Source organism: Etheostoma cragini, chromosome 24 (assembly GCF_013103735.1).
Source record: "Etheostoma cragini isolate CJK2018 chromosome 24, CSU_Ecrag_1.0, whole genome shotgun sequence".
NCBI lineage: Eukaryota > Metazoa > Chordata > Actinopteri > Perciformes > Percidae > Etheostoma > Etheostoma cragini.
In genome coordinates, this window is record NC_048430.1 from 13,190,363 (window position 1) to 13,203,565 (window position 13,203).

The 13,203-nt window shown below is 41.3% G+C and overlaps 1 protein-coding gene across 2 annotated transcripts in view; it reads left to right on the forward strand.

Annotated features, from left to right (window-relative positions):
* The window catches only part of nlgn4xa (neuroligin 4 X-linked a), a 63,936-nt gene extending 52,197 nt beyond the window's left edge, over positions 1–11,739 (forward strand). For both annotated transcript variants that reach the window (XM_034864836.1, XM_034864837.1), the window contains 2 exons: positions 2,815–3,604; positions 8,232–11,739. In XM_034864836.1, the coding sequence (XP_034720727.1) occupies positions 2,815–3,604; positions 8,232–9,144 (1,703 nt within the window). In that variant the 3' untranslated portion in view covers positions 9,145–11,739. The remainder of the gene's footprint in view (positions 1–2,814; positions 3,605–8,231) is intronic.
* Positions 11,740–13,203: the final 1,464 nt, after the last annotated feature.

Sequence of the window (13,203 nt, forward strand, 5' to 3'; positions counted from 1 at the left end):
AGAAACACTTACAAAGAGAGATGGTCACACGCAGAAACACTCACACCCAGACACACTCACACGCAGAAACACTCACACGCAGAAACACTCACACGCAGAGACACTCACACGCAGAAACACTCACACGCAGAAACACTCACATGCAGAAACACTGAAACGCAAAAACACTGAAACGCAAAAACACTCACACGCAGAAACACTTACACACAGAAACACTCACATGCAGAAACACTGAAACGCAGAAACACTCACACCCAGACACACTCACATGCAGAAACACTAACACGCAAAAACACTCACACGTAGAAACACTCACACACAGAAACACTCACACGCAGAAACACTCACACCCAGACACGCTCACACGCAGATACATTCACACTCAGATACCGATTGGCGCATTTCTCATTGCTTTCACCTTCATTTTTCTTATTTACCCTTTTACAATGTTTGACTCATTTCTGCCATTTTGTTGCTTTTCCATTTTGTTGTTGTTGCATTGCTTCAGAAATACTCTGATACACCGATGCTGTCTCACGGAGATACTCTCACATGCCAGTCTCATTTTGCGTTACATATTTTCTCATCAGACAAATGCATTAAAGTTATGGAACGCTTTTGCCGATTACTATGACATTTTCGTCTCTTTTTCCAATGATTTTGTGGCTTTTGTAGCTTTATTGTTTTTCTACTTTTTGGTTGTTGATTGTTGCTGTTAGGGACCCATTTTTTTCATTCTTGATTAATCTGGATTATTTTCTGGATTTGTTGACGAGTGTAGAAACTTGAAAATATGCACAGAGTAATCAATTGACACAACAGTTGGTGGTTAATGTAATAGTTAATTGATTATCCTTTGGGGGTAAGAGTTAGATACACCAATGGCTAAAATATTGTTAAACTGCAGCCCTGTGCATAAAAATGTCTTTAAACCCCAAACCAGACTCTTGTGGTCTTGTACACTCTCAGAAAATGAAGTACATAATTGTACCTTTAGGGGTACAATGGCTTGTCACTGGGGCTGGACCCCCAAGGGTACAGCTTTTGTACCCATGGCATAGGGCACATATTTGTACCCGTGTGATTTGTGAATTTATTAAATCCTTATTTGTTTCATTTCACATTTACAACATTTCATTTTAAACACTATGTCTATCTGTGAAATTATCATCAACTGAGTAGGTGTCATTTGCCTGAAAGTCCATTTCATCTCCTGGTTTCAGCGGAGTCCATTCTTTATCAACTTTGACACTGCATGCATGAAAGTGACGGTCATAGGACAGAGGAATCAACATTTTCCCACAAAGAATCCACATGGTGTCTATGTTAAAGATGTACTTGATTTGCCTAAACAATGGAATACGCTCAGAATGCAGTACATCTATGACAAATACATCTCTAACAGCATACTTCACATTGTTGACTGTTACTTCAGACACACATTGGAAAGCCTTCTCTGTTAAATCTACCTCACAGAGGTTGTGACTGACTCTGCAGCTCCACAGGTAAAGATAAAAATGGAGTGGTCACACTTATTACCGGCACTTTCTCAAATTCACCCAGCACACTCCCGCAGAACTCCCAGCACTGTCTGAACTGCTGTCTGTTGCTCAGTCATGTAGCTATGTTTCTGCAGTTATGGACAACCATTTTAAATGATTGGTGCTTGGCCTCAAATCTCATGCAACATAGCAAACGCAGGGGCCCATACATTTGTATCAGTCTTGAATAATGAATTAAGTAATGACACTTTGGAGTAATGACACCCCTAAACACATCTTTCATTCCGGTCAGAAACTCTTGAACAAGTACATTTAACAAGAAAAGGTTCTCCTTTCTCGCCTTCGGAGCCATAACAATCTCCGTAATCTCTCCACGCAACAGAAAAACATGCCAATGTACACGACCTTTCCACTTGTGCTCATGAGAAATCCGGTCCCTCCCTCCAGGCTCTCGCGGCCTTTTTCTGAGATTGTTGCGGCCCTAAATGCCGGATGTTGCGTGAGCTTTTGTAATATAAAATTGCGATAAAAGTTGCAATGTTTTTTGTATGTTTGTTGCAATGTAACTGCGGCAGATGGAGAAAATTGCATGAACTGTTTTTTTTTTAAAGTTCTTTAAAAATTAAACGAAACTTGAGTATTGCTATAGTAACCAAAAAGGCTCAGGATGCTGCAGATGTTGGTGTAATATGAAAATGCTAATAGATGTAAAACAAAAATTATAAATTATTAAATGAATCAAATTAGAACATTTCTGTCAGTAGCTTGTTGATCTTTCCATTGTTAGTTTCCTTTGCTGTTGCAAAAAAGTTGGTGATTGGTCAAAACTGCGAGTCGCACCAAAGCCCTGGTGATTGGCGCCATGGTGACATGGTGAAATCCCCGAGGACCAAATATAGAAATGTATTAGTAAAATTGCCATGGAACATAATTTGCATGTTGCTACGGAAGAAGAAACCCTTCAGGGAGGAATGCAGCTCTGCAGCCCAAGATATAATCTAATGAGTGGATTAGCTTTAAATCTGCTGAGCACAAGCATGCACCCCCCCCAGGGATAAACCCCTCTCATTTAAAGGAGCCCATGTTCTCTCCTCCGGGAAAAAAAACAGGGAAACAAGGAAATAATGGGAGAAAAACCTCGGGAGAAGTGTCACTTGTCAGAAAATATTTCAAAAAACATCAAAACATTGGGAAATGCGATGAAAACGTCAAAAAGTCACAGATTATTTAAAGAAGCTAAAGCTAAATAAAGGGCCTAATTGCTGCTTGAAGGAAGAAATTTTGTGTCCATTTCTTTTGTCTCCAATCTCAGATCTGTTCCAGAAAGCCATCATCCAGAGCGGCACGGCGCTGTCCAGCTGGGCGGTCAACTACCAGCCCGCCAAGTACACGCGGGCCCTGGCAGAGAAGGTGGGCTGCAACATGCTGGACACCATCGACCTGGTGGAGTGTCTGCAGAACAAGAACTACAAGGAGCTGATCGAGCAGTACATCACACCCGCAAAGTACCACATCGCCTTCGGGCCTGTGATTGACGGCGATGTAATCCCAGACGACCCCCAGATCCTAATGGAGCAAGGCGAGTTCCTCAACTACGACATCATGCTGGGGGTCAATCAGGGCGAAGGCTTTAAATTTGTGGACGGCATCGTGGATAGCGAGGACGGCGTGTCTGCCAATGATTTTGACTTCGCCGTGTCGGACTTTGTAGACCATCTTTACGGCTACCCGGAGGGCAAGGACACTCTGCGTGAGACAATTAAATTCATGTACACGGACTGGGCGGACAAGGAGAACCCGGAGACCCGGCGCAAGACTCTGGTGGCTCTGTTCACCGATCACCAGTGGGTGGCGCCGGCGGTGGCCACGGCGGACCTGCACGCTCAGTATGGCTCGCCGACTTACTTCTACGCCTTCTACCACCACTGTCAGAGCGACATGAAGCCCAGCTGGGCCGACTCGGCGCACGGCGATGAAGTCCCGTACGTCTTCGGGATCCCCATGATCGGCCCCACAGACCTTTTCAACTGCAACTTCTCGAAGAACGACGTGATGCTGAGTGCTGTCGTCATGACCTACTGGACGAACTTTGCTAAAACAGGGTGAGTGCTCCTTTCGTTGTCCTTGGGATCTGGAGTCGGGTATCAACAACAGTGTTTTAATGATTAATGCATGAGTCAATGAGATCAAGTGGAGGTTAATAAAACAGTCAAATGTTTCCCCTGGTGCTGTGGATACGCAGTATTTGATGAGAGGATTTGCTCCTGTTTGTATTTGGATCACGTTTTCTTTTCTCACACCTTGATATTCAGGTATCAGTTTGTTCGCTGCAGCTCAGTCACACTGAAAATTCCCTTTCAGTTGAATAAATAAAGTCTTGATCAGCGTCATAGGCTGCAGCCTTCACTCCCCGGTTTCTGTTGCTTGGTGGGGCGGGGGGGGGGGGGATTGGCTGCCTTACAGACATTTTTGAAAAGGCTCTTTGATCTTTCTTCTTTTTTTAATGTGCCTCCAATAAGCAGTGAGTGAAAATGGCAGTTTTTCAACAAATCTGGACATGAAACATATTCCCATCCACATACATCTATGCATAGGCATATTTACAGGGCTAATTGTGTGTGTGTGTGTGGGGGGGGGGTTACATCCCCCAATAATAAAACTTGATGAGTGGAACACCCCAGAAAAGCCTATATTATTTCCTTTGCATAAATAAAGATACCTGCACCATACATTGATGCAGAAAAGACACCAGTTGTTGCAGAAAAATTCACCAGAATGCAGGAAATGCAAATGGTCCCAAAAAGTGGACATCTCCACCCCCCCACCCCCTCCCCCCCCGTGTTGAACCCAAAGTTACACCCTTGCATCTACTGTACGTGAAACGTACTGCGAAAAATAAAAGTGAAAAATAATAGTGAAAAAAGTCCAACCAAACTCACACATGCTCATCCTAAGGCTGAACAGGGCTGCTCTAACAACATGTAACACATTATATAACGTATCATATGGAAATTGGCCACCTTTCTACATCCACACCAGATGACAAAAAACAAAAAGCTTGAATGTTCAAGTCAATGGGTTAAATCTGTAGAAAAAAATCTATTTTCCAATAAAAACTTCCTGTTGGGTTAAGGGTACGGCTCCAAGAGGGTTGGACATGATTCATGTTCCTTATCAGTTACAAACATATACTGTATGTAAAAAATACTGGGAAAACTAATAGTCCAAATGATTGTAAAGTGCTGCTCTGATATGTATTTTTATGATTGCAAAAGACAAAGAAAACTCCCTACATGCCCAGCTTTAAGCTGCTCTGGTGGCCCACGCTCCCACTGAAGACATTACATTGGGTAGTACATGAAGGCCTCTGTTCCATTTCATGTCTTCTAACACCTGTCAGACCGAAAGGAAAACATATTTAGTATCTCAACCTGTGGAGAGAGTCAGGGTTATTATCAACAGATTGGATGCTGGATGGAAACTTATGCGAGCTAAACATGCATTTTGCACTTCAACGAGCACGGATGGCCTGGAGCGTCGTGTCAGAGGGAGGTACATACTGTTCCAGCATATGCTTGTGCCGAGACGACAGGCCCACCACACGCTAGCACAGCCATATGTATGCTCCCATATGCAGCGCAGCTTTTTTTAATGAGAATCACTTAAGACTGCATAAGGCCCAGGTGTTAGGGAGGGAAACGGCATGAAATTGGGTAAACTTGTAAAGTTTGGGGCCCTGAACATTTTCAGCACCTAAACCCCGTGGTAAGCTCAGGACTTGCGGATGTCCTACTTCTATGATGGCTAAGGGACTCTTTTGCTGACTTGAAGGGCTTTATGTCGACAAACATGCGTCAAAAAAATCAAAAAATCACAGAAATGTCAAAAAAGGTATAACATTAAAAAAGATACAAATAGGTCTGAGAAAGCAAATTAAGTGACAAAATCAACTGTTCATAAAGTTGAACAATTTTTAAAAACACTCTGAATCCCGTAGTCCACAAAACAGGACTTCATTACATTACATACATTTAGTGATTGTAGGGATCAGAAATCGCAATGACAACACGATTAATTTCCCTTTTTTAATCCCTACACGACATGGTTCCCACATACTGTACGTGATATAAAGGTTCTTTTGCTCCCTGTTGGGGATTGGGTTTGGTTTTCCTACGTGCATTCTTCTTGTTTGATTGCTCGCTTTACTTCCTGTTTTATTTTAACTTTATGTTTTATGTTGGGTTTTATGTTGGGTGTCACGTGGTTTCCTGTTCCCGGTCTGATTGGTCCCTGATGTGTGTCACCTGTCTCTTTGTTACCACGTGGACTCTGTCTGAGTTCTTTTTGTCTCTCACTACATTTGAATGTTTCTGTTTGGGTCATTCAGAGTAATCTGATCATTTACTTCAGTAAAAGTACTAATTCCACACTGGAAAAGTAAAAATATCATCAGGAAAATGTAGTTAGTAGAAAGAGTAAAGGATCCAACCAGCTGTGTGTTTGATGACATCATCATCTCAGCTGGACCTGGAGACGTTATATTGTTGCTAGGTTACTTAATATAAAAACATCAGATTATAAACTACATGTGTTTGTTGTGCAGAAATCTTAATGTGGAAAGTAACCAGTAACTAGTAACTAAAGTAACTAGTAACTAAAGCTGACAGATGAATGTAGAGGAGTAACTAAAGTAACTAGTAACTAAAGTAACTAGTAACTGAAGTAACTAGTAACTAAAGTAACTAGTAACTAAAGCTGTCAGATGAATGTAGTGGAGTAATTAAAGTAACTAGTAACTAAAGTAACTAGTAACTAAAGTAACTAGTAACTAAAGCTGACAGATGAATGTAGTGGAGTAACTAAAGTATCTAGTAACTAAAGTAACTAGTAACTAAAGTAACTAGTAACTAAAGTAACTGGTAACTAAAGTAACTAGTAACTAAATTAACTAGTAACTGAAGTAACTAGTAACTAAAGCTGTCAGATGAATGTAGAGGAGTAACTAGTAACTAAAGTATCTAGTAACTAAAGTATCTAGTAACTAAAGTAACTAGTAACTAAAGTAACTAGTAACTGAAGTAACTAGTAACTAAAGCTGTCAGATGAATGTAGAGGAGTAACTAGTAACTAAAGTAACTAGTAACTAAAGTAACTGGTAACTAAAGTAACTGGTAACTAAAGTAACTAGTAACTGAAGTAACTAGTAACTAAAGCTGTCAGATGAATGTAGAGGAGTATCTAGTAACTAAAGTAACTAGTAACTAAAGTAACTAGTAACTAAAGTAACTGGTAACTAAAGTAACTAGTAACTAAATTAACTAGTAACTGAAGTAACTAGTAACTAAAGCTGTCAGATGAATGTAGAGGAGTAACTAGTAACTAAAGTAACTAGTAACTAAAGTAACTGTTAACTAAAGTAACTAGTAACTAAAGTAACTAGTAACTAAAGCTGTCAGATGAATGTAGAGGAATAACTAAAGTAACTAAAGTAACTAGTAACTAAAGTATCTAGTAACTAAAGTAACTAGTAACTAAAGCTGACAGATGAATGTAGAGGAGTAACTAAAGTAACTAGTAACTAAAGTAACTATTAACTAAAGTATCTAGTAACTAAAGTAACTAGTAACTAAAGCTGACAGATGAATGTAGAGGAGTAACTAAAGTAACTAGTACCTAAAGTAACTAGTACCTAAAGTAACTAGTAACTAAAGCTGTCAGGTGAAAGTAGTGGATTAGTTTATTGGTTGCCCCCAAAATGCAATGCATGCTTCAAAATGAGTCCCTCCTCTTGAGTATTCAGATACACACACCCGCACACACACGTACACACACACACCCTTGAGTGTGTCGACTCCAAGGTTGCTGTGTAGCCCCCCCCCCACCACTCCAGAGTTAATGAAACCAAGTCACCGGAGAGGCAGCTCTCCTCCAAACTGCAGGAAATAACACCAAGGCTGAGATTTCCAACGAAGTATATGTGACAACGCACCTGGAAATGTGTCATCTGCGTATCATTTCTAAACATTCAGTCCTTTAGATTCAGAGTCCCCTCCAAACACATCAGCTTGGAACAGGAAACAGAAGAAAGGCTTTGACTTTTAACAGTAACGACTCATCTGGAAACATCAGGAATTAGTGAACTGAATAATAATTGTTTATAATTTGTATAATTATATATGTATTGAATAATTTGTAAAAGGGGGATGAAGGTGAATGAAATATGAAGTATGTTTTTGGTTTTTCATGCCCCTTTAACACATGATCACTGTGTCGCAGTGGCTCTGGAGTACAGGACCACCTGATATCCCCCAACCCCGGTCCAGTATAGAGTCAACTGGAAACAAAAACACATCTGTGAAAGAATAAGAACATAAATGTGCAATATATAAATTGGAGTAAATATAAGATTAAATAAATGTCACTTCTGTCTTCATGTGAGACATAAAGACAGAAAGCAATAGCAATCAGGAAAGAAATAACATAATTTTCAATATATCAAAATGTCATTTTTGAAATGTACAGAAAAGATCAAGTCAGAAATATCTTTCAAAAGACAGGAATATTCTTTCAAATATTTTGTATTTTTAACATTTTCCATTATTTGTTTTCAAATGTATTCATTTTGTTTTGGTTTTTACTCATTTTATATTTAATCATTTTTATGTTTTTACAGTTACATAAAAGAGTTTTGTCTCCTTTGATGTTCATCTCTTCTCTTTCTCTCTCCAGGGATCCAAACCAACCTGTCCCACAGGACACAAAGTTCATCCACACCAAACCCAACCGCTTCGAGGAGGTGGCCTGGACCAAGTACAACCCCAAAGACCAGCTGTACCTTCACATCGGCCTCAAACCTCGAGTGCGGGACCACTACCGCGCAACCAAGGTGGCGTTCTGGTTGGAACTGGTTCCTCATCTGCACAACATCAACGAATTCTTCCAGTACGTGTCCACCACGACCAAAATCCCCCCGCAAGACACCACCCCGTACCCTTACACCAAACGCTTCCCGGGCAAAAACAACTGGCCGTCCACCACGCGGCACCCGGGGGTCCCACCAACCAACACCAACACCAAGCAAACCACGGACCAGCGTAAGAGCGGCGATCTGACTGACGAGTCGACAGTTGTTATAGAAACCAAGCGGGACTACTCAACAGAGCTGAGCGTCACCATCGCGGTCGGAGCCTCGCTGCTGTTTCTCAACATCCTAGCCTTCGCCGCGCTCTACTACAAGAAAGACAAACGGCGACACGAGACCAACCGCCGCATCCCGACGCCGCAGCGCAACTTGGCGCCGACCAACGCGTCCTCGGCCACCAATGCCAACGCCAACGACGTGGCTCACCTGCAGAGCGAGGAGCTCATGTCTCTGCAGATGAAGCAGCAGCAGCTGGAGCACGAGCACCACCACGAGTGTGAGTCGCTGCAGAGCCACGATGCGCTCCGCCTCGCCTGCCCCCCCGACTACACGCTGACTCTGCGCCGCTCGCCCGATGACATACCGCTGATGGCGCCCAGCACCATCACCATGATCCCCAACGCGCTGGCTGGCATGCAGCCTCTGCACAACTTCAACGCTTTCGGGGGCAGCCAGAACAGTACCAACCTACCCCACGGCCACTCCACCACGCGGGTATAGCTTCGCTGGCAGGGGCGGAGCCGCCGCTGGGGGTCAGCCCAGAATGTTTTCCAAAGCCCTGACACCTAGAGTTTTCTCCTCAGTCTCTCTGACTGGATCGGCAAAATCAGTGCAGAAAAAGTTTGCCATTCATTTTGTGAAAAAAATAGGTTTCAACATTAGTAATGTTGTTTACGCTAAATTCCTACCCTCCCTAAGATATGTAGCCTTAACAAATGGCAACATCAGGCAATTCTTGGGGGAGTTCTTTCAGGAGTGAAAATGTGTCATCATGCAACCTCTTCTAACTCCCAACTCTTTAAATACTTGTCAACGTTGGTCAGTGGTCAGAGACGACCCACAAAGCACCCTTTAGCATCTGATCCTCACCCTGGCTCCTTTAATCTCTTTTTAAACCCTTTGTATTCCATTTAAAGTGACTCTTAAAGAATCAAACCAGGTTTTTAAAGGAGCTTTTAAAGGGTTTTCCATAGCGACCATACGGAACGCTGCAAACCTAACCCTTAAACGTACGTTTCATAACCCCACCCACAGTCTTTCCCTAACCCTACCAAGGATCCAGACAAAGCGTGGTAAAGAAGGACGCCCAAGACTTACCCAGAATGTCAAGTATCGGATGGGATTACGTTTCAATTAGCTGAAAGACCCCCCAGGGATGCTAAGGCAGACTCTCTGCCCCTGTAACGCCAAAGGACCCTGACCAAGCACCATTTTTAGCGCTGGGAGAGAAACGCGTTGCATCCTCAACATTAGTTTTGTTCTGATTTCAGAATGATGAAGACAGGCGATCAATTAGATACAAAACAGGACGTAGGCTCGACAGCACGATCGTTTTCCTTGGCTCACCATCTTACAATCTGGTTTTCTATATGAAGTACAGATTGAAGTCATTCATTTATCAAATTGCTCGAAAAATAGTGGCCGTCAATGGAGGAAATGTACCCAACCCTAGGTTTTCGGCCGAGCCCCCAATGTTTTATCGGCTGAGCCCCCAATGTTTACAACATGTGGCTCCGCCCCTGTCCACTGGATGACGCTGCGTTTCCTTTTGGATGTAACCTCGCAGAGGAAATCGGAGTGACTGACTGTTGGGAAGCACAGACTTCACAGATGCTATTTTGTTACATGCCTTCTTGAAGAGCATATATAAAGTGATCCTGAACTGAACTGACTTATTCAAAGTGAATGTTACCGTAGGAACAACTCTACTTGGAGCCAAGCTTCATTGAAAGTTTGTCAAGGAGTTTTACCAAAAGAAAAAGGCAAACAGGGGATGACTATTAATATTCTTAAATATGATATGAACAGTTTCAGTGTGACTTTTTTGTGACAGAGGCTTTTGTGCCATAAATACACAACAGGTAGAACTGTTGTCGAAAAGCAACAACTGACCGTCTGAAACATAATCTTCATGCATCAGACTCCTGACAGAATTCTTAACCCCAGCCTGAAATGTATTTATGAAAACTTTGTTAAAAAAAAGAAAAAGAAAAAAGGTATATAGTTGTGCGTGGAAATTTCAAAATCTAAAATAGAGCAAATTGTATTAAAAGAGCTTGTTCTTACGGAAGCCCAGAACGGCCGTCCTTGTAATTATCTTTGTCAAGATGACGTATCTTATTAGTTCAAACGTGCATCAGAGATCAGACGTTCCAACGGCCCAGATCAAGCTGCTGCTGACAGACGTTTTATATCATTTGCATTTTAAAAACAATCAAAATGTCAATATTTCTACTTTAGTCTCTGCAGTCTGACTTTTCTCTACTTTGAATTGTAACAATATCCTTGACATTTTACCTTTATTCTCTAAATTGTATTTCATGTATTTTCTCAACATTACATTTTTACGTTGTTGATACTTCAACCTTGTTCTCTAAATGGACAAAACCTCCTTCTACGTGGTTTATTAATTTTTCTTATGCCTGGCACTTACACTGAACTACTGTCGACATTTTGACTTTATTTCAAAATGCAAATAAAGGTTGGAGTCGAGGACATATCTGACTAAATACAGAAACAGATAAAGCATTTTTATTGCATTAAATAAGATGAAAAAGTCCGTCAGCTCCATCTGGCTGGGCCGTTTGAAGGCAGTTACTGATACAAGTTATGGATAATAAGACGTTAAAAACATACTTGCAAACGCGGCCGGTCCCAGTTTTCAAACCTTCTAGAGTAGTTTTGATTTTGGCTGAGATCTTTTGGGTTTTTACAGCTTGTGCTTTTCTGTTTAGGTGCGTGTAAATATATCCATTCTTCTTTTGTTCCTGATCACAACCTTTAGTTTCATTATTATTTTTCACAAAACGACCAAAATGCGAACACAATCCCATCGTCGGAGAGTTGCACCCTGCCGGTCCCGTCACCGCCATCCGCCAGGACTGTCTCGTGCCGTGTCTCGTTTCCCCATTTCAGACGCAGACGTCCGGGGACAAGCTGTCCTCGTCCTCTTCAGCCCCGCGTCCTGACTCCAGTCCATCTCCTCTAACATCCTGTCACGCTCCCGGTAGTTTCTTCGTGGGCTTTGTTTTTGTCTTGCACCCTCAGCACTGCCTGAGCTTACAATGTGACCAGCAATGTATAATTTAGAAATAAAAAGGCAGTGGATTTTTTTGTACCAATATTAGTTGGAGATGTTTGTAAAGAAATATATGTTAAATATTTTAAATTGTCATATGCTAGCAATATGTAAAGTATTGTGCCAGGCTTGTGATATTTTGGGTTAAAAAACAAGTGAATGAGTGTAAATATTAATATTATTATAAAATTACAACAAGAGTAACCATTAATGCTCTTTTCCGTTTTGCATCCTATTACAAAAAGAAAATGGAAGTACATCCAGAAGATTTTAATTACATTTGTAAATTCTATAAAAGGTTTGTTGTTGCCATTTGGTCCCAGTCCACCTACAGAGGGTTCAATGTAGACTTTAAAAATCCTTACTTTGTCTTATTTTTGTTTGCGGTTTTGCCTTAAGTGATGATAGAGATATTTCTGGCTGGACACCTGTATAAATTTTTTCTGCAACATTTTTTAATAAAATATCACAGTATTTTCTAAAAAAAAGAGAAAAAAGAAACATGGGAGATTGAACTGCATTTGATTTTTGTGTGTGTGCGTGTGTGTGTGTGTGTGGAATTGGATGTCTGAATGTGTGAATGTCAGTTTGATATTAATACTTGTCTCCCCGTTTTATAATTTCTTATTACACGGCTGGTTGAAAACGTGATTGGTCAATCACAGCATTCTGTGGTCTGTATTTCAGAATCAACTGGTTCTAATGGCTTCGGATGAGATCGAATGAAAACGCATGCATAACTATTCGTATGAAATCTTAAGAAATTACGGCCATGTGACGGCCGACGTTTTAAGTTGTGTGGTCTGTACAGGTAAATTAAGAAAGTAAAGATTAGACACCGGGCTGTTAGACTAGTTAAGATTTTAAGGTTTTTTTGGCTTAATGTGGACCAACCTGTAAGATATAAGACCTGTTTCCTGGTGAAAGTCTTGTGTTTTCTCCTTAACTTCTCCAGGACATGAACACCTGTTTCCTGGTGAAAGTCTGGTGTTTTCTCCTTAACTTCTCCAGGACATGAACACCTGTTTCCTGGTGAAGTCTGATGTTTTCTCCTTTTAGAAGCCAACCCCCGCCCCTCCCAACCTTCTCCTTAAAAGGATCGTCACACTCTTATACAGCTGCAGTAAATGTGCTGCTAAGTAGCAGTAATTCATGAGGAATACCGGTGCATTAGTTTTCATAGATATATATATATATATATATATATATATATGAGTGGTTCATGTATAGCTTTTGAGAGTTGACTTTAACTAACCAACATGAGCCATGTGTAGGATATTGATCAAAATGAATGTTTGCATTCCAGCTTGTTCTACGACTCAATGAAAATCTTCATTTTCCAAGAAGGCAGACGGCCTCTCATTGCTGCGATGCAGCTGTTTGCCCCTTATCGAGTTTGACTCGATCAATGCCGGCAATCTTGCAACTGGAACTTTTTGAAACGTTGAATTGCATCTGCAACCAGTCCGGGCTCTGCCAGC